The 23,338-nt window shown below is 29.1% G+C and overlaps 1 protein-coding gene across 2 annotated transcripts in view; it reads left to right on the top strand.

Annotated features, from left to right (window-relative positions):
• The window catches only part of orb2 (cytoplasmic polyadenylation element-binding protein orb2), an 85,358-nt gene extending 66,188 nt beyond the window's left edge, over positions 1–19,170 (top strand). For both annotated transcript variants that reach the window (XM_016055714.4, XM_016055713.4), the window contains 6 exons: positions 8,651–8,833; positions 11,409–11,498; positions 14,227–14,345; positions 14,451–14,565; positions 15,710–15,891; positions 18,396–19,170. In XM_016055714.4, the coding sequence (XP_015911200.1) occupies positions 8,651–8,833; positions 11,409–11,498; positions 14,227–14,345; positions 14,451–14,565; positions 15,710–15,891; positions 18,396–18,623 (917 nt within the window). In that variant the 3' untranslated portion in view covers positions 18,624–19,170. The remainder of the gene's footprint in view (positions 1–8,650; positions 8,834–11,408; positions 11,499–14,226; positions 14,346–14,450; positions 14,566–15,709; positions 15,892–18,395) is intronic.
• Positions 19,171–23,338: the final 4,168 nt, after the last annotated feature.

The following is a 23,338-nucleotide window of genomic DNA, read 5'->3' as shown; positions in this document are numbered from 1 at the left end:
TCGTCTTTCAATTGCGATTAAATTTAATAAGTGTAGTGTTTGCTTTATATAATCTCGTAAATTAATAAGTCATTGTAATCGGTGCTTAATTTATGATGGGACAAATCTTAGCAGTTTCTGAGATTAAAATGCTCCCATTTTGAATTGTAGCGAAATTTCTATTGAAGTTAGATCAATTCAAAACCTAATAATAATATCACACGTAATATATGTTGGATTAGAAATCAATCCCAACAAAGATTTCGATCAGATTTATGGGTTGTTTTGGGTGACTAGATCCAACCCATTGAATTTAAATTCTCAACTCAAACTTCCATATTTTAAGGGTCTAAATTCCTCTAGAAATAGATGTTTATTCAGAGAAGGTGGGTTGTAAACTAATTAATTTTAAGAGATTAATTAGTTCTGAATAAATTAAGGGCCTTATTTTGAAACTTATTTACGCATTGGTTGGCATATCTTAAGTGTGCCCGTCGAACTATCAGGACTGTATTGCTACTGGGTACATGGAAATTCCATCTTCATATCATAAGCTATTTAGATTCTTTTTTTTGTTTTGTTTTAATAATGCAATAAGGCCGGTCCCATAACAAATCATACGTCTAGGGGTACTGATCCAGGAGTTTTCTTGTCTTCTGGATTGGTTCAAAATGACAAAGCTGCGGAGTTGAACATTAGTAGTCGTAAACCCAAAATTGGGTTAGCTGTTCAATGACGGATATAAATAATACAATAGAGCCGTGGTGGCTCGGGTGATAGAGCGTTCGCCTTCCATTTAGGTGAGCCGGGTTCGAATCCCAGCAATGGCTGATCGGTACGAATTCCGCACACGGCTCGCACCGGCCATTATGCTGACGTAAAATATCATGGGTTAGAGTCCCCTTGCCGTCAGGCTAACCGTTTGAGGTTTTCGTGGTTTTTCCTCTCCATGTAATGTAAATAGTTCCAAAGTTCTCCACGAAGGCAAATTTCTCCATATACTTGCTCCCTTGTCTTCTGGATTAGGTTCAAAATTATGAGGCTACGGAGTTGAACATTAGCCGTCTTAAAAACCCAAAATTGGGTTCAACGACGGTTATAATACTAATGCAATAAGGTAATTTAATTAAATAATTTTAAATTATGTATAGTGTTTGTTTCAACTTATCGCCTGCAGGAGGTTTGTTTTAAGACGTGCTAAATAAGTCTACGTGTAATAAATATATGTGAAAAAATGACCTTTTTTATCTCCTAAATAAGTTAAATTCAGTTTAGTATGTTTCACTTAGACCAAAATTCAAATATTTTAATGTTAGAAGAATTTACACAACAATCTTATTTACATGAGCAAAGATAGTAGTGTTAAAGAACTTAATTCGTTTTAAAATATGAGAGCGTAATTACTTTAAAATTTTAAATATACATTTTAGAAAGGTTCTACGATTGCTATATATTATTTTTTTACTGTCTCATGTATTTTATTTGAACAAAAGCAGTATTACAGTAACTATGATCCATTTATAAACGAGTCGCTGAAGGCGAAATATTCTACATTACACTTCCGAACAGCAAAATTTGAAAAAAACTAGCTTTATTTCTATAATCTTTGGCAAAATCTTGCCTAACTCACTCGCAGTTTCACCCTCATGTAAATCAGTTTCACTTTAAAAATAGCTGCTTACAAAAGTTGCAAAATTTTTTGTAAAACTTAACTATGTATCTGAATACAAATTATATGTAGAATTTTGTACAAAAGCTTTCTAATATCATTAAGGTTTGCACGAATGTCTCTCTGCAACTAACATCCAAAGCTTCATTAATCATATTTAATTGCTTTGTTCCTCTCAGACAGACCTTTCGTGCTCCGGTTTCTCTTGACCCAGCCTTTCCTGAAATTCCCTTTCCCCACTTTAAAATCGATAGCATATTTTAAGGAATTTCTATTTTCTTATTCCTAGCATTCCAGGTCAAATCATATCTTTCTCTATTATATGTACCACTCTTACCGAAAAGAATTGTTGTTAAAGTATAATATGTCAATGCTTAGTATAATATGCCATTCTTATCGAAAAGAATTTTATATTAATATTTCAGAAAAATGGAAGTTGTAGTATTTATTCCTTGATACTAAAAAACGTAAGACTTTTGAAAAACGCAGGGGTTGAAATTTTATTACAAAAGTGATGTATCCTTTGTTTCTCGTTTTATATCTGATAAAAATAAAAAATAAATTTCCTCTTTAGTCCTACCTGGAAAACATAGTTTTTAAAATTTTAATTATTTTTTTATTTTATTTCCTTTAAAAAAAAAAAAAGATTGCATCTGTTATTTCGTTAATGTTGTTAAGTGGTCGCTGTACCTATCATAAAATGGAGATAAAAGTTTGTTTGCTACATTTAGGAAACAATTGTTCAGATTAAGAGCTCCATTGAAATTTGCATTGTCATCAAGTCCAGAGCTCTCTTACGATATTTGAGTTCTCTAACGGGTCGAAAAATCGTCGATATTTTGATTCTAAGTTTCCACTTTTGCACAAACAAAAGCAAATTAATAGTAATAAAAAATCCATAGTATTGCGAGATATGTTTATGTTGGAAACTTTAGTTCATCATGTATGTTCATGCGAACCATGAAACCATGCGAGGTACTTTGTTGATTAGTTGCTAAACATTAAAAAAAAATTTATGCATTTAATTAAATTTTGTTTAGCAATATAGATGATTCAACTCAATATTTATCACTAGTAAATGTATCTTCGTTTTATGACTTAATGAATTTTTCATGCGTATTATTTATTCATTTAAAATTTTTATCAAACATCCTTCTCTTAAAGGTTACGATTATTTACTCTCCAGTTAGTGTCTGTAGACCTGAAAGTGATTTCCTTATTTTTATTCAAGCATATATCATCGTCTTGCAGAAAGATAGCAGCTGTCGCCCTCCAATGTACACATTGTGATATTTTATTGCATGTGTTGGAAAAAGCCGATATCTTTCCTTAAATGTCTCCGTATCACGGTTATGCATTCTTTACGTCAATGTCGTATTTCTCCACCGTTTCTTATTTTTCACGGCCGGAAAAAAAATAACGCTTTTCTAAAACATCGGTTGCCTTGGAGCCATTTGCATTCGAACGTCTCGCAACAATAAGTTTCGTATCATAGCCATTTTTTATTACTTACGTCCTATAATTTTTCTTTATAAACAAGTTTTTGCTCAAGAAAGAAACGGTATTTTTTCGCCCAACCAAATAAGAAGACGATGTTTATAGGAAGCAAATAAACAAATACACACAAAAAAACGTCTACACTTGCCTTTAACAAGAGGTTGAGAGACAATAATATCATAAATTAGGTGCGCAGATAAAGACAAAAGAAAACTGCACAAAGCCGAATTATCTAGTTGGTAAAAATGGAGATTTACGCGTTTACATTGTCTTTGGGAAGGCCTAGGCAAGCAATGCAGACAGAGAGGGGTGGACGAGCGAAGATTGTGGGAGAGAACAGCAGCAGTCGTCGGGTTGTGGGCGGGGTCCTTTCGCTGTCAGATTCGATAATCGATTCCGGACTAGCTTCCTATTTTGAAAAATATAAAGAAACTCTCTTCAAGACTTTAAAGGAAGGTGAAATATTTCCAATAAAACAGTAGTGTAGGGATTTCTCATTAGATTTGTATGTTCCGCTTTTCAAGAGTGGAATGATTTGAGGTATTGGAAAATAGCGTTGAAGTTAACTTGAAAGTGAAGTTTAAAATTTAGTGACGTTGCGTGATTGATTAGGAAATGCACAATTCCACAGTTCGGAAAAGAATAATAATCGCTTATTAATTAGGTGATTAGTCTTTTGAAGTTTTAATACCACTTTCCGCCCATTTTTCTGTTACGGAGAATTAAATTTGGAAATTTCGATTATATTGCCTTTATTACATAATTCCCTCGTAAGAGTTAAATGAAGTTTCGTTTCGTGTTAAATTATAGAACGCGAGTTTTAATTAGCTCGTTTTCTAAATTCCTAATCTAGTTTAATTTTTTAATTGTTTTTATTTATTCTTATGGGGGGGGGGGCGAGGAAAAGGTTTTAAACTGGACAAATCAAAAAATTTGAGAGGAACCGTTTCTGGTCGTAATTTAAATTGTGTGAAATATTTGATATAGTATTTATTCATGAAATTATTTACACCTCGTAGGAAAGCGCCTGGACAGAATTGTTGATGAGAAGAAGAAAAAAAATAAATAATAATAATTCGTTCCTCTAAAAATATGCTTCATTTTACTCGAAAAATCTTACTCAGTTTCAATTTTTGCAAAAAAGAAACTTCAACTTACAGTACTTCGTTTTGGAAATGACGCACTTCTGTTTTTGTTCACTGTTTTGTTCTAGCAATTTTTGTGCGATATTGGCCGTCGGTTATTTTACCTCTTAATATTTCATTGCATGTAAATGAATACGGAGCAATATAGATAAATACGGATCTATACAAAATTCTTTGTTATTATTGTATTACTTAGCTATATTGTATAATAATTATATTTCTTTAATAATAAAATTTCATTACTCGGGAGCAATCATACCCTATTTGTTTTTGGTATTAGAGACCCTTGCAATTACGATGTGGAACAATTTTTTTTTCTATGTTGCATGAGATTTTTTAAGACAGATCTTAGATCCTGATTTCACATCTGCTGTCTGTTTCTCTTTCCAAGCTACCTATTTTTTTTTTTTTTAAATTGCAATTTTACTCTATTTTGAGTCGAAGTGTACGAATTTAAAAACTTTATATAAAACAGGAAGTCACATGAATGCAGCGACAAACTTCTAGAAGAGTTAAGGCATATAATCAGGATTAAAATTACATAGGAATTCCTGCCCGTAAATGTCGTCGTACTCGGCGAGGGGCGCTTCTCTATTATAACCACACGAAGATGATGTGCCCTTGTATCCCCTATTAGTGTGTCGCAACATTGACTCGACCCCCTGTTATATATAGCACTTTTAACATTTCGACAAAGAATGTACGAAAAATGTTATTTAAAAAAATCTGTAGCTTTAAGAGCGAAACAAATTTATGATTTAAAATCCTCGAGGCAAGATCAAGTATTTGTTTAAATGTAACAAAAAATATTTGCTCCCCAGTTTTATTTTAGAGTTCAATTATATGAAGCCGTGCTTCGTAAAAAAGATGTATTTATCCGAATAAAGTACGTTTCTGCGTTTGAAGTACCTTATAACTTTACTTATTTATTGGTTAAAAAAAATTTTTTTTCAATATTTTATTACCGACGTTGAACAACCTACCCAATTTTCGGGTTTACGACTACCAATGTTCAACTCCGTGGCCTTTTAATTTTGAACCCAATCCAGAAAACAAAGGAACTCCTGTATCAAGTATTGGGAGAAATGTGCCTTCGTGGAGGACTTTTTGATGGAACTAACCTGCATTTGCGGTACATGATGAGGTAAACCTCTCACGGTTAGGCTGATAGCAACGGGACTTTAACCCATGATCCGTCTACCACTGAAGAAATTTTACGTCAGCTCTGAGGTTGGTGCGAGTTCGGTGCGGAATTAGTCTCGACCAGCTATCGCTGGAATTCGAACCCGGTTCACCTCATTGGAAGGCGAATGCTCTATCCCTCGAGCCACCACGGCTCAAACTTTTAAATTCGCTTAAAATATGTCTTTCAGATCATGAATATTGAAACTTGTTATAAAAAATCTTACTCTATCATTAGATTGTTCCTTTCTTTCCCCCGAGAATACGTTTTTAGGAGTTGCAATTAGATGATTTAATTAAATAAACGAATATAATTAACGTTTTTTTCTTCTTTAATTATAACTTCCCCTTTCAAAATGTTGGGAGCAAAATTGTTCGGAGACGACGAAATGCTTTAAAGCAAATTTCTGAGGGAGGATATATTTTGGATCCCCACTAAAATGCCAGGTCATCCGAATATCTTTAAAATTAGAAAGGCAGAGCAAAATCCTAAAATTCCATTATCTTTTCTTTCTTACTAATTTGATTATTTACCGGAATTCAATGTGAAACTTTAAACTTAACTAAGAAGAGCAGTTACCTAGAACATTAACAAAAATAATGTTTTGATTGTTTCAAGCTTTCATATTTCTAATCACGTCTTTCATGTTTATATTTAAAAGACGTATAAATTTCTTTTACTATTTTCTAAACTTATAATTTCAAACTCATTTCTCTCATTCTAAAATTTAAAATTCATTTTCTTTGCAAAAAATGCCCGATTGCCTAAACGAATTTATGATAGCAAAAATTTTCGGAAAAGCTGGTATAATTCATAACATAATAGGTAAAAAACATAATAACATTTGTACCTATATCTTACCCCTTAATACTTATTTTGAACTAAATTTAATATAGTTACTATTATGAGAAACTAAACGCGTGTGTGATATCTAGTAATCACGAGTAAAACCTCCTCCACACTCACAATAATCTCCTTAAGAGCTCATCTCTTCATTACCAGACAGTGTGTGTGTCAGATTTCTCTTCTAAAATATTTGTCTACCGAGTTAGTTTTTTAGTTTTTGTTTGAATTTTCTTTTTAAAAAAATAATAACAGTTTATATATCATTGACGTAAGTTATCCATTGAACTTTCTATTCAAATCTTTTTTAACAAAATGGCTAAGAAATGGGCAAAAAAATGCTCTGAAAGTCATGGTAGATTTTGAAATTTAATGTCTTTCAGAGTCATGAAAGTCAAGGTTCGGAAAGACATTAAATTTCAGAAGCTATAATATACATTAAAAAATAAATCTTATTTCATCGAAAAACTGTAGAAAAATGAATGGAACTTTAAAGTATAAGTCTGAATAATAATAATAAATGAGTATAATAAAAATGCTTCAACAAAAGAAAAAAAAAGCGAATGCATATTTCATCCTTTAAGTTTTAATTTACTGTTTGAAGCGAATATTGTGAAGCAAACATAGCCGAACTTTTAAAAAAAAAAAATCGATCTTGTAGAAATTCGCAGAGATGTTTCTCCATAAATATAAGAAAACTTTTAATCTGCATGGGCTTAATGTAATCTCATTTATTTTATAAATCTACTGTCAAAATGCGTTTCACAAAATGCACCACAGCGAAGGATTTTTCTAATTAAATAAAATACATGATTAAGGAGGAGTTAATTCCTTGAAAATTCGTTATTATGTTAATTTGCCCCATTAAAGCTCATTAGTTCTATTCTGCCCTAACCAAAAGTTGCTTTATTTGACGTATTACAATCTAATATATTAATAAAAATTTTTTCCTTCTTATTTTTTAGCCATGAATTGTAATCATAAATAGAATTTTCGCTACGATGATGCAATATTGAATTGCTTCCTTTTAAAAATTGCGGCAGAAGTGATAGCTGAATTTTTTTGTAATTATTTCTTAAAGGCTGCAATAATTCTTTTTCTTTTTATGTATTTTGTACTCATGTCGAAATAAAATTGTTCGTTAATTGGATTGTGCATGCTGAAGTAGAAGTTAATATTTTATATTTTTTAAAAATACAAAATGATACGATTTGTGATTACTATACTTCCGTAAGTTCTTTAGAGTATTAGAAATTTATGGGGATGGTTTTATGGGGAAATAAAAATTTTCCGAAATATCTGTTACATGAAATTTCATTTCATTTATTAATTATTATTTTTTTAATCCCTAGATAATTAAACTTAAATCAGTGTTACTTCGTGACTAATCGTTCGACTCACAGAATGGAAAAATTAAAACATGCATAACATTTTTATGTATCTTTTAATTATCTCAAACTAAATAGCGCAGTTTAAGTGAAATAATTTTTTTAGTTTTCATTGAAATATAGATCTATAGATGGCAGCGAAATGTATATAATCTGAAACAATCTGATTTTCATTTGCAGTTTTATTTTCAATTAAAGATGTTAAAGTAGTGTTATTCGAAAACCTAAAACTGATTATTAGTCGGTAATTATTAATTTATTTTATTTTATAATTGGCGTTGAAAAACCGACCCAATTCTGAGTTTACGACTATCAATGTTCAACTCTGTAGTCTTTTAATTTTGAACCCAACCCAAAAGAAAAAGGAACTCCTGGAATAAGCATTGGGTAAAACTAGCCGTAGAGAGTAAAACCTCTCATGGTTAGCCCACGTCAAAGGGTTTCTAACTCATGATTGTCTACCACTTATGGTATTTTACGTCAGCACTGTGGTTGGTACAAGCCGGGTGCGGAATTCGTATTGACCAGCCATCGCTGCCACCTTATTGGGAGGCGAGCGCTCTAAATCCCTGAGCCTTCAGTAACATATTAGATTAATGTGTAGTTACTATAGGGTTAAGAAAGAAGAAGGATTTTGTTTGAGGAAAATTTTTACATTTTGAGTTGTTTTTAATACGCTAAATAATAACACTCACATTGAAGCAATTTCTTAAATATAGCCTATATCATATTTTAAAACAAAGAAAATTCAACTAAAAACAAAGTTGGTAACAAAAATGAGGAAATTATATTCAGTTGTACAAGATGCATTTACATAAAAAATCTAGCCATGTTTAGAAGATTTAATAATGATTTTGCACAAATTAAAAAATTTCCATTCAACATTGTTGAAATATACTATAGCCAAATAAAATTTAAATCTTATTTGTTTCATTTTTTTTTCAAGGTAAATCACCTTTTTTCACGGGCTTAGAAGATAATCACCTTTTGGAAGATGGTCACCTAGAGCAAATTGTACCTTCGCTTAATTCATCACTTCTGTGTGCACCTAAATCTCCTAATAACGATTCCGGGGAAAGGTTTTCTCGAAAAGTATTTGTAGGTGGATTACCTCCAGATATTGACGAAGGTTTGTAAATCTTTTTTTTTTTCTTCCTGCTCTTTACTAAGGTTGTAGTCTCTTAATACAAAAACATAGTGAAAATAATCATTCTCATTTTTATTTATACGTTAAAATTAACGTAGAAATTTTGATGTTTTGCTATTATTTTCATTAAAATAGATTAAAATTATTTTGGAAATTTAATTTCGTTTTGCAATTTTTTACTGTTTTTATTTGTTCAAAAAAAATATATATTTATAAATTTTATTTATTTCAAACATAAAATTTTGAAATTGATACTGAAAAATAATTCAGAAAATGTGTTAGTTTGCTGTAAAATTTTTTTTTATTTTTCGTACTTTCAAATATGCATGCAAGATGGATATGGATGCAAGTAAAATTAGTTTTAAAATTGAAGTTTGAAATTAAGTTAAAATATTGAACCCGTTTTTTTAAGAGTATAAAATGCATATAACCGCTATTTGTATGCCGTATAAAAAAATTTTAAATTCAAGCTTTGCGTAATTTGAATTTCTGTATCGATTTCAGATAATTATTTCTAAAAACGAAAAAAAGAACTATTATCTGATTCAATATGAAATTTGAAAATAATTTAAAAGTTACTAGAAAAATTTAAATTTTTATTTTAAATGTAACAATTATGCGTTTTTAAAATCTCTTATATCTTGATTCCTTTGGTAAATCGATTTATATTTATACAACTTCAAGTCCATTATTATTATGAGTTGTAAATGCATATTTCTAATTAGTAATGCATGCAAGAATAAAATTAGAAAAAATTACACAATTTTATAGATAAAATACAACTTAATTTCTTCATTAAATACAACTTAAAAATCAAATATAAAAAAAATTGCAATGTATGTAGAAATTTTGCAAGTTTTAATACAATCTTCTAATTTTGTATGCTTTAATTTTTAAGAATCAAATGTGTTAAAATTAAGGCATTCATAACTCGTGATAAATATTTCATGAAATTTGGAATAGGAAAATAGGGAAAAACTTGCTCAGATTAAGCATTTTTTTAAATCTAACATCATTGTGTTTTATTAGGTTTAAATGATCATAAACAACAGCAGTTTTTTTAAACTTTATTTGCAAGCCAATGTCTGCATTTGCTTTCATAATATTGTAGTTTGTTTATTTTTTTTTTGAAGTTAAAACGAAGTGTAAAATAATTTTTTATTATTATTATCAATATTCCATGTCGTAGAATTTTTCTTCTTATTTTACTTTAAATTAAGTTCAATTGCGTAAAACTTTACAGGAAACATTGTTAAAGTTACTATATTAGACAATCTTTTTTTATTTCCTATATTTTTTCTTTAATGCGGTGTTAATAATTATTTAAATTATAAAATAAAAATTGAAATACTTTGCACTTTCAACTGTTTTATTAATGTTTATTTTATTTATTTAGTGAAGGTTTTCTTAAATGAAGGTTTTGTTGCTTAAACTTATTATTTTATTGATTTTTTTTTTTTTTTTTTTTTGTTAAATATTCTGAATTAAGCATAAAGTTTTCAGTTCAAATGCATGGAATGAAAACATTAATAGAATTAGAATTATCATTTTGAATTGAAATTGAATTAATTGAAATATTAATTTACAACAAATTGTTTCTCCTTTATAGCTTTAGAAAACGCACAAAATTTGTTCTGTCCTATAAGTTGATAGTTTACGAAAGTAAACTAAAATTATTTAAATGCACACTTAAGAGAAATTTGGTATTTTATTAAAATTTTTGCTATGTGAGGAAAAATTTTCGCCTGGATAGCAAACGGAATAAATTGGTTGCGTCCTTAACACCTTGAAATAATTTTGTCAACTCTTCCCCACTTTGAATAAGGTAAAAATAAAACAGAAAAGTAATTGTTCTTTTCATAAAGTTAAAATTTTTGGAATCTATACATCCTTCTACAGAATACAACTCTTTAACATAAGTAAAATGTTTCCTTTATTTTTTCAACTCAAGCAAATTTTAATTTAAGGCAATTCATAAAACCCATTATTCTTTTAAATAAATTTGAATAAAAATTTTATTTCATCAATTGTAATACATTTCATCAGGATAATTTTTTGAATTCAAGAACTGAGTTTTCAGATCATAATCCTTCAAATTTCTCCTAGTTGTTCTGGTTGCCTTTGACATTAAATTATAATTTCCTGGAACAGTCAAACCTTTTTTCTTTAATTTCAAAAAAGACAAGCAACAATATTTTAATTATTTTTATTAATTAAATGTTTTTTTTTTCCTTTCCAAGAGGTAGAAAAGTATGTACCTTCTTCAACCACGCCGATCTTTTTAAAAGACCTGTGGTATCACTGATTATGGATAACAGTAATTTTTGTCGATTGAAATATAATTAAGAACTTCCTAATTGTTTTAGTCATTTTCTAGAAAAAAAATGTGTCTTTTTAAAAGAAGATGAAAACAAGTGAATTTTCCTATGATAACGATATTGTTAATTTACATTTTTATTTATCATTTAGTGTTAATTATTTAAAAATATTCATCATTGTCACATAATAATTTTATTTGTGTTTTAAAAGTTTGATGAAAATTTTTTAATTTCTATAGATGAAATCAATGCTAGCTTTAGAAGATTTGGGCCTTTGGTTGTTGATTGGCCACACAAAGCTGAATCTAAATCCTATTTCCCCCCAAAAGGTATGTTTAGTTTTATTACAACTTAAATTGAAAATTAAATCGTTAGCTTTGCTATACAGTCTGCGCTTATTAGTAGGACTCCCATTACAACAACTGTTTCATTATAACGACCTGTGTTATAACCTTCAGTTTGCTATTCCATTGACGCAATGTTAATTTAATTCCTATGAGAAAGTTTGAAAAAAATTATTTAAACTATTATTTCCTTCGTTTTTATCACACAATAAATGTAAAAACCCCTTTAATCTTCTTTGAATGAAGAAAAAATATCATGACCCCCTAAATTCTTATACTACGTTCTAGGTGTTCATAATTTACTGTCTTTCATGGTCTGTATAACTTTCTTGCCAAACAATACAATAAATCTATCAAAGATACTTTTTTTTGTTTGAAAATATTTTTCACTTGCTTGAATATAGTATTTTTGTAAAATATCAGGTTGTTTATATGCTTTATTTGTGCGTTAAAACGGAGTCTTCGCAGGCTTCTAGACGTATGATCAAAAGTGGGATCGCCGAACCAGCATATTATTTTTTAAGCATTTTTCATGGATGAAGAATCGTTTTATGGGGTACTATTAATATTGGGTATTATATTAATATAGTGTATAATAGGGTATTATATTAATATAGAAAAAAAAGTTGTATTATTACCAAATTTGATGTTGATTACCAAATTCATATAAAAATAAAGTCTAGATCTGTGAAAATTGATCAAGTATAAGTGTTAATATTTACGAAATTTTTACGTTTTCGCTATACAAGGACCTCACATTATAACTTCTGCTTTTGCCCAGACCACGAAGATCGTTATATTGAGCGTCGACTGTATTTGTTAATACAATGTATAGTTAAATAATATCGGAACTACATATTTCAGCTCTAGTTTAAAATAATCATTTAATAATATTTTCAGCATTAAAAAAAACACCTCAAAAGTTATGAATTATTTTATTCTTAACATAATCATTAAATGAGATAAATTCATGCAGCACAAGGGTTTCCTTATTAGGATATACTCGTAAGAAACAATATAGATCTATTTACCATAATTTTTTAATGATATATATATTTGTGAAAAGCTATACAATGTGAATTAAGCACAAATAATGACACAAATGATGGACAGTCTTGTACATTTTTGTTCCATTGTTTGTGCTTCACTCATGCAAAGCCCAAGGAATATCCAATCTTCATTATGATATGAATATTTATATTGTAGTATGTAAATGATTCATAACAGAAAGGAATATCCACTTAGTATAAACAAATAAAGGGATGCCAGTTGTTCTGCTTTTGGCAAAATAATTTTTGAAGTGGTATAATATTAAATGCTAATACTTTCAAAGTTCTGTATTATGTTGAAAACCCTTTGAAAGTTCATTGGAATCTAAATTATTCGTGCATAATAGTGTGAGAAATCACTTTTTAAAATTCTTTTTACATTTATAATATTAAAAATCAAGCATTAAAACTTATTTTATTACCACTGGAAAAATAATTTCCACTAAACAGAGAAAGTTGGCATCTCTTCAAATGTGTTCTACAACTTTTTGTGACCAGGCATTAGTGGGTTAAACGTGTATAATAAATTCTCTATACTATTACAGTGCTTTGACCTATTATTTAAAAGTTTTAGTTATAATTGTTGTATATATTTCTACTTTTAACTACTTATATTAAGTTGCTCTTTTAGTCCTGTATGCAAAATATTTAATTTAAATAATCACAACTTTGATGCAGAATTTTCTTATTTCTTTCATTATTTTGTGTTAATTTTGGTCAAAATAAGTGAAAAATATTATTTTTGGAATTTTAATAATTTATGGCTTCGAAATAGGAATAAATTGGTGCAGATAGGACACATATGTCCTTCAGCAAGTATGGTCTGGATGGCTAACTCCCAAACAATAATTTTTCAAATTTGCACTTATCAGTAGATATTTAAACGTAAGAGAGACAATAGTTCATTATTGAAATTTCTTTAATTTACAAAATCAGTTATTGATAATTTTTTAATCTAAATGAAAATTTTTTCAAACTACTTTTTTTTTTAAATTTAATATTTAAGTACAAATATAATTCTGATAATCTAACAGATTTTTTGAGTAACTATTTGCGATCGCAAACGCTCGAATACGCCGTCTACGAAAAGGGGGAAAAGACCGGTTCCATGCCTTTGGCCCTTCCCTCTCCTCCTCTTTTCAGTTGTATAGAAATGTTCTACGATATTTCCTCCCTTCTTAATATTTTTCGTATTTAATTGTCACAATTACTTTTGTAAAATTTCCAAACTGCTTTCTATTAGAGCTATTTTCTATGTAGTTTTCGGTTCCGTATAGTTTCCCAACTGGAAAGTTTTTAATCTATTTGAAAATCAAGAGAGAAACTGACTTACTTCCTTCTCCTATGACTCTCCCCATGCTAATGGTGAAGGCATGTAAAGTGTTGCCATAGGTAGAGAGTTCTGCTCGACGCCACCTATAGCCTATTTCGTTCGCCAATTAGACAGTTTTTAATAATTAAAAAATACCTGTATGAATTTTTACTTGTAATTAGAGCGTCAGGAAAAAAAATGTAAAAGAGTCATTGGTGTTCCATCTACGCCAAACGGTTATCAAGGAATAAAAGTCTTAAATATTTGTTGAAAAAACTTGCTCTTAAAAATAGTTCATAAAATTCTTGATGCTTCAATTTTTTTTCTAATACAGTTTATTCTTTTATTTTAGGATATGCTTTTCTGCTGTTTCAAGATGAAGCTTCAGTACAAGCTTTGATTGACGCTTGCATCCAAGAAGATGACAAGCTGTATTTATGTGTGTCAAGTCCTACTATTAAAGACAAACCTGTATGCTTACTTCTTAAAGTATTAGTAAATATTTAAAAAGAAAAAAAAATGTGACTTATAATTGATTTGCAATTACTAACAGAAGTTTTTTTTTTAAATTAACAGGTTCAAATACGACCATGGCGTCTAAGTGATGCTGACTTTGTCCTGGATGCTTCCATGCCTCTTGACCCCCGAAAAACTGTATTTGTTGGCGGTGTACCACGACCATTAAAAGCAGGTGAGGTATTTTTATATAGTGTCAAATTTTAATAATGGTCCATAATAATATTACTCAAACAAGTATGTAGTTCGAGCCGCGGTGGCTATGGGGATAGAGCATTCGCATTCCAATGAGATGAACCGGGGTTCGATCCCAGCGACGGCTGGTCGATACGAATTCCACATCTGGCTTGGACCGACCACAGTGCTGACATGAAATATCTTCAGTGGTAGACGAATCACGGGTCAGAGTCCCCTTACCGTCAGGCTGACCATGAGAGGTTCTCGTGGTCTTCCTCTCCATGCAACGCAAATGGTAAGTTCCATCAAAAAATCCTCCACGAAGGCAAATTTCTCCCAATAATTGATCCAGGAGTTCCCTTATCTTCTGGATTGGGTTCAAAATTACAAGGCTACGGAGTTGAACATTAGTAGCTGTAAACCCAAAAATTGGATCGACTGTTCAACGAGGGTTATAAAATAGAAAATAAAAGTATGTAGTTTGAAAATCGGCAATAAAAATGTACTTAAACAACCTGTTTGAAACTTGCTTGTCCACTTAAAGCTTAAATTTTCTGGTTTGAAAATATTAATATTATATAATTGTTACTTACCTAATAATGTATCATTTAAAAAGATTTGACAAATTGATTCTGTAATTGCAAACAAGAACATAGAAATGCATGCAAAGAGTATGACAGTTCTGAAGATCATAGAAAGTAATGCCTAAACCTCTGAGTGTTAGATCTGGCTTTTTCTCAGCTTATAGGTGCAGACTTTCCTGCATCAAAAAACCGGTTTCTCTATGTTGTTAAATGGGAAAATAATGCATAAAAGAAAAATTTCTGTACAATTTTACCTCGGGGCTTAACTCTTGGAGAGTAAAATATATAGAATATATAGAAAGAATTTTTCTTGTGTATTCTGTCTTGTTTTATCATTAAATGACTTTATTTATTTATTTATTTTTTGGTAATAAAAAAATAAGGACTATATAGTTTTATTTCTATGGCTCCCTGGCTCATTGATCTAAAAAATTTATCAGTTTTTTAAGGAAAAATAGCAATTTTATTTGATGTAGTTAATTTGTTCTAATTTGTATTTATTTCGGTTATAATTTATTCTTGATTGCTAACTGTTCGATGAATGGTAATGTATTTCAGTTGAACTGGCAATGATAATGGATCGTCTTTACGGAGGTGTGTGTTATGCAGGCATTGATACTGACCCTGAATTGAAGTACCCCAAGGGAGCTGGACGTGTAGCTTTTTCAAATCAACAAAGTTACATTGCTGCAATTAGTGCAAGATTCGTTCAGCTGCAACATGGAGATATTGAAAAAAGGGTAATTTGCTGTTCTTTTTGGGTCATTTGTTATTTACAAAAATTAGAGGTTTATATATATCAAATTCAAAGTATATCATTTTAATACTTAATCTACATTTAGTAAAGATTAATGCATTAAAAATAAGGTAAATATGATTTATAATAAATTTCCTACATATTTAAATGCATTGAAATATATATGTGGTCTCATAATTCAACTGGCTTAGTAAGTGCCATTAATTTGAAGAAAAGTAAATCAGCCAGGATCTATATGATATACAGATGGATCGATAAACTAACACTAAATAATTTTCTCTTATTGTAAATGAACAACGTTTCTTTCAATAAACTTATTACATAATTTTACTTTCTTAACAGCGTTTTTTGATCTATAAACTATGAACTTTTCTTTTTATGCACTTGAATTGTCCAATTTTTTATTGACTCAAAAGTCTTTCTTTAGAATCCTTCTTCATTCTGTTCTCTTTCTAGCCAGGATGTTTCAGCTGTTAATTTTTATACTTTTAGCAAAGTAGACATTTCATTTATGTCATAAAACTAATTTATTATATAGATTGATAAACATTTTCTCAACTGATTTCCTAATACCAGTAAATACCAGTGGTATCAAAATTCATGATTTGTTTAAAAAAGAAAAATTTAAAAAAAATTCATTAAAATAATCAATTTTATTTGATTTAAATCCATTTTTTTAAAATTATTTTTTTGTATTTATCAGCCAAATTTTCTGATAAAACATACTAACAGTATTAATATTATTTAAAAACAATAATAGCTAAAATAGTGGATGTTTCTAAATGAAATGTTTCATAAATTGTTATTGAATTATTACAAACAAATCACTGAATCAAGCTTATTTTTGTTCAAGATAAACATCCTAAAATTTTAAAAACAGTGAAAAAAAAATATTGTTATTGAATTATTACAAACAATTGTTATTGAATTGTTATTGAATTATTACAAACAAATCACTGAATCAAGCTTATTTTTGTTCAAGATAAACATCCTAAAATTTCAAAAACAGTGAGGCAATTTTTCAGTTAAAATTACAGTAGAGTCTCGATTATCCGAGGTAATGTGGACCTCGACTAACTCGGATAGCTGAAAAACTCGGTTAAAACGAAGAGTACAAAAAGGAAGGAAAAAGAGTAAATATAAATGTAATATATTTAAAAAATACAACATTTATACGAGACACATATACAACATTATTCATACAATTCATATTAAAATGAAAACGCTTACTTAAAAACATATAAAAAGTATACTTTACTAGAATTAAATAGTTTTTATTTAAAAAAAGTCCTTAATCTTTTTTTGTTTTACATAACTTTGGTGCTTTTCTTCAGTCAGCAATGTTTCACCATTCTTGAGGGATAACAGGAAGACTGGTGTCAATCCGTTTTTGTTGTTCTATATATTCAATAGCATTTTCGATAGCTCTTAGTTCATCTGTATGAGAGATTTTTATATGTTGATTTTAATCATCGCTGTCTTCATCATCTTCGCTAGATTCATTTTCATTATTGACGATATTAACGATAATTTCATCGGATCAAGTTGTTGGATTTCATCTTCCTGAGTGTTTGGAAGATAAAATTCAGATTTATTTTTCAGCGGTACTTTTAAAAATAAAAAATAAACTAGAACAAAAAAATCATTAAAATATTTGATAGCTCGGTTAAAGCGGAAACTCGAATAATCGGGGCTCGGATTATCGGGACTCTACTGTAATTGTAAACTAGTTTGACGGAGAAAAAAACTTTTTAGATCAGAGGAAAGAAATATTGCTAGTTTCTTTGGGCAGAACAAGTCTTTCCTCAATATTGATAAACACTAACTACGTATTTAATACATTTTTAAAGCACTTAATGTATTTACACATAAAACTAAATGGGTATAATTAAAATATATGTGTTACTACCAACGATTTATTTTATATACAACTAATAGAACAATATAATATAGCAATGTAACGTTACTCTTATCCACTTTAAGTCTTCAATTTTATTTATTAATCGATTTAGAAATATAATAATATACTCCTTCATATTTGCAGAAAATTATCTTTGGATAAATGAATTTTATAATTAAGTGCAAAAAGTTTTCAAATCGCCTAAAAAGTTCACAAGATATAGCGAAACACACATAAAGTAAAATTAACATTATGGGGTCCGAATTTCAGACCGCTCTTCTGACCCAAACTATTGGGATCCTATTTCCCAGAACGCGGTTATCCCCTCTATTTTGGAGCTGAGAGAAACGCATGTTTATCTAAAGAAAATACGATTTTGTGTCTGAATTCTTTGCTTAAAATATCCTCTACTCTACTTAATAAGGATATTTGAGGCCACCTCCTCGAACCATTAAGATTGAGACCTTGAACTTGAAAATCCGATCATCGGATCAAAAGTTATTCGAAGTAGTCCGTTTTTCTATGTTATGATTTTAAAAAATGGAATTTTCATTCTTGCTACAACAAAATGTTTCTTTTATTTGCAGGTGGAGGTGAAACCTTATGTTCTTGATGACCAAATGTGTGATGAATGCCAAGGATCCCGGTGTGGGGGCAAATTTGCCCCTTTCTTCTGCGCCAATGTCACTTGCTTGCAATATTACTGTGAACATTGTTGGGCAGCCATTCATTCACGACCCGGTCGCGAGTTTCACAAACCCCTGGTCAAGGAAGGTGCTGACCGTCCCAGGGCCGTTCCCTTCCGGTGGTGTTAACTCAACCCTTGCATTGCTTCTTTAACAGCTGAATGATTTTTGTATGTTTTTTAGCTAGTTTCAGGAGTAATCTTGACAGCTTTGTAGACTGTTCCCAAATGGAAGTCCCTCATCCATATGTTTGCTGTTAACTACTATTTATTTATTTCTATAAAATGCTGCAGCAATGCTGTGTGTTTCAAGCATATTTGGCCAGTGTTTAAGAATAAGTCATTTTTAAGAGGTTGTCACCCAATCCCTCCTTTCCTACTAGTTGGCTTAGAAAATTCGGATTTGAATATCATTTTTCTTTTCTAGCTAGACTCAATATAGCACTAGTTTCAAAAATCCAGATTTCTCATCCAATCTGAGCAATAATTAAAGCCTTACCTTTTAGATGGTTTTCTAAGCCATTTGGTTTCTAGTGGCACCATTGTGCTCCTTGTAGGTTTTATTGGACACTACGTAGGAAATGATAATTTTTTTTTAAAAATGAATTGTGAGATTTTTTTTTAACACTAAACAAAATGTCAAACCTTTCGTTTGTTCAGAAAAAAAAAATTAAAAACCAGAATTAGCTAAATATGTTCTAATTGGGATACGGGTGTTGGCAGCAAAACTTAGTCTTTCAAATCTTTTATATGAAAAAAATATAGTCATTATTTATAAATATATTTATTTTCTCACTGTATATGCATTTGGCAATGTAAAAAAAATTGCAATATGCTTTACCAAAGATTATATATATAAAATATACATATTTATGTACATTGCTATGCTGAACTGTAATGTGTGCATTCCACTGCATACAATGCATTTTTAGATGTTTGTGTCAGTACTGATATACATAACAGTACTAGAAAAAAAGAACCATATTCACTTTAATGTCCTTTGGACATAAATCGTCATGAGACTTTAAGAAACGTTTATATTTCAGTGCAGTATTTATTACACGGATTTTTGTAAGTTATTGTTGTTGTTATTAGAAGTCTTAGTGTGAATTTTATTAAATATATGGTGTTGTAACTACATGTAAACACTTTTATAGTATTTTTGATTTTGTTATATTTATAGAAAGCTTTCACTTTTTATATATGTGTGTGTATTATATGCAGTTTTTCTAGTCTTTTGTATGTAGTAAAATGCACCAACAGTACATAGCAATGTGAAGAAAAAAAAATTGGAAAGTTTTCTCTTTATTTTGTTAAACTCAATTGTGTGATATAAATTAGAAGAAAAAAAAGTTTTTACTTGTTATATCTATTGAAGATATAGGCAGAGCTGTGGAATTGATGAGTTCAAAATATTTTTTTGATTCTGACTCTGGTTAGTTGAAAGTTTGATCCAATAAATTAAAAGAAGTCTTTGATTTTATTTAGGAAAGTATTCATAATATTGTGAACTTGGCATTACTCAAATAAACATAGTGACAATTATTTAAATTATAACTTGTCATAAAATAAATCTATGAATATTCTTTAAATTTTTTATTGTTCACTAAAGAAATTAATATTAGTTCATGAATATTTGAAGAAAAAAATCTCTTTGTATTAAGGTATTTTAAATATGTCCAGCTGTGCATGTAAGATGTCCATATCTAGCACTTTTTCTATCATGGGCTTTGTGCAATCCCAACTCATTATACAAATAGATTTGGTAAAATTTATTTCTTCAAATCTTATGTTATAATTAAGGCCCGGATTTGAATGGCATTTGATTCTTTATTTTAAATTTTTAAACTCTTTTGTTCAATTAGGTCTTTTTTAAAAAAATTTAAGATTTTTTTTATACTAAGTATTATTTTTTTTTAGATTTATAGGTACATTTATTCTTATTGAAGTAGTAATCAGCCTTGCAACTCAATCAACTTACAATTATGTATCACTCAATCTTACAACTTCCCCACACATTTTAACTAAGTCATACTATTTAATGCATTCTTCTTCTCTTTTACCTGCTCTACAGCCCTTGGCTGGCTTTGCATTTAAGGCTTTACAGCTTGCAAATGTTAACTTTGAAAAACCAAATAATTCTAAATTTTATTAGCTTTTTGTCACACACACTGGTCATCTTATATATTTGATAAATCTTCATTGCCCAAAAGCTGCAATGATGATTGTTATATTAGAATATATTATTATTATATTATATTAGGATTCTGAACAAAATTTATTAATTACAAGAATTTTCTCTTATTTTAAGAGCATTTTTTAGGTCATCGAAATCTGAGCTGTAGTTATAATGGAAATTTTAATCTTAAATTAAATACCTTATTCTAATTGAACATAAAAATAAAAATATTTTACTTGAAATTAATATTTACTAAATAATAATTTTAAAACTTTCCTAAGATTTTCTTGAAGTTTTAAATCTAGTTTAAGTCGGACTTTCACAAAAGCCTGGAATCAGATTCTAAGATTTCAACAACCGACTCCATAGCTCTGGACATAAGTGCATACCTTTGAAGTCAGGACATTGGCTTGATATGAAAATTCCAAAGACCCTTTTATTTATTTTTTCATTAATTGAAATCAGTGTACTTCGATATTTTCCTAGCAATATGCCAAAACCTTTCAGTCGCTGTTAGCTGTTTTACATGACTAACTTGTGTACCTTGTTGTGCAATTCAGTGTTCTTCTGTGATTTGTGATGTGTAGCTTTATAGTTCATGAATATTTAAAACATGTCTTAATATATTAACAGATCCTCTTATTTAATATATAGATATATTATAGAAACACTTTATTTTTTTCATATTGTATATGTTCTGCTTGGATATATAAAAAAACAAAACGCGAATTTTTTTTCTTTTATATAGCACAAGTTTAAAATTCATAGTGTATTTTTCATATGATCTTTGCTGTACATATTATGAACTAAAGAAAAAAAAAATTGTGTCCATGTTATTCCTCATCGGTTTTTATAAAGGGTTAGGGACAATCAGATCGGAGGCGACGTTTTGCGTGAGTGAATTTCTAGTCAAAAAAAATAAAATAAAAAAAGACGCTTGTCACATATAATATTTTTTAATTCTATTGATGTTAAGATGTTTAAGGAAAACCAAACTGTGGAGAATTAAAAAAAAAAGTCAAAATTTGAAAATTAATGTGGATTTTCTAGTCTTCTTTAAGATACTAGAATTTATTATTTTTAAGAAAAGAATTGTACATAATTATATGCTTGAAATATATATATAATATATTCTCTCAAATTATAGTTAAATTATTTATAAAACTAAAAAATAAAAATTTAATTTCTTAATAAATTGCTCTTTAACAAATATTTTGTCTTAATAGTTAAACCAGTAATTTTTATTAATATTCTTATCAATATATTACTACTATAGGTTTTTCTCCATAAAAATATCTTTTCTAATCATAGAGTAGAGCAACAAAATATGCTTTTTGAAATAGATATTCTCTTATATATTTTATTTCGAAGTACTTTTTTAGATATTTAGATTTATATACTATTAACAAAAACTTTTTAGTACTTGTCTTTAAAAAGTCTTTTGGAATTTATATCAATCTAGTTCTAGCTAGCATTCTTTAACAGTTTAGATAATATTTTATAGATAGTGGAACTCTTAAATGAAAGCAAAACACCCTTTTTGCTTTCAGCGTGTGAGTGTGCTTTAAGAAATTTAGTGTAAAAATAATTTTAAATTTATAGATGGCTAGCAAAAAAAAATAAATACAATTAGTTTTAAACAAAATAGATCTGCTTTTACTCTTCCAAAGTAACCACTGTATGATATATTTGAGATATAAGTACATATTTTAACTATCGGTAAAACATATACTACCAATTGCTCAGAAAATTTTTTCATAGGTGAAATTCCAATTTTCTAGACTTCGCATAGAAAATTTATTCTTCTAAATTTTAAGCTACTAAAATATGAGGTTATAATAATTACAAGTTTTAAATCCATCTATTTGAAAGGAACTTTTATTGTATTGCACTCAGAATTATTTTTGATCATCTTTTTTGCAGCAATGGTACAGTGCGAGAGGGGAAATGAAATTAACCATATCACACGTTTGAAAATACGTGAACACTCTCAAAAATTCGTGTTAATAATTATTTGGACTTTCTCTGACGTCACGGGTCCTCTGTCAATCACATGTTTTACTAAAACAATTGACTTTTTTAAGTGGTATAAAGATATGTATATTTTCAGATACGGTGTATACATATGTGTGTGTTTATTTATTGAAATATCATATAGGAAACATCTATACTTATGTGTTGTTGAAATTATTTTTGATGTAAAAATGTGAAGAAAAAAAAATCTATTTATTATGGCTCATTGAAGTGATATTAACCTATTTATATAGTTGATTGTACGTAGATGTCTCTCTTATTAATGCAGAGTTATTTTTTATTCTATTTTTGCCTTTATGATGTACAAAGTATATTTATATGCTGGGGAAATGTCAATGTGCAATAACAAAAAGACCCACTGACTCAGAGAACTTATTTTTTTGTCAAAACGGTCTTTGTTTTAGATCATATATAGAAAGATTCAGATCAACAAATTAACAGGTTTTATTTCTCCCACACATGTCATTGACAGATGACCCTCATGCTGTACTGACTGCTCTCAATCAGTCATACTGTACTGACTGTTCTCAATCAGTTATACTGTACTGATAGCTTTAAACGCTGCAATGTTAGATGAGTTTATTTAAATTTCTTTATGCCGAAATAAAGAAGCTTTATTTTCCCCTTATTTT

Source organism: Parasteatoda tepidariorum, chromosome 2 (genome assembly GCF_982258835.1).
Source record: "Parasteatoda tepidariorum strain Cologne lab strain chromosome 2, Ptep-v5.0, whole genome shotgun sequence".
NCBI classification, from domain to species: Eukaryota; Metazoa; Arthropoda; class Arachnida; order Araneae; family Theridiidae; genus Parasteatoda; species Parasteatoda tepidariorum.
The sequence above is the reverse complement of the archived record's forward strand: the minus strand, read 5'-3'. Positions and strand labels throughout refer to the sequence as shown.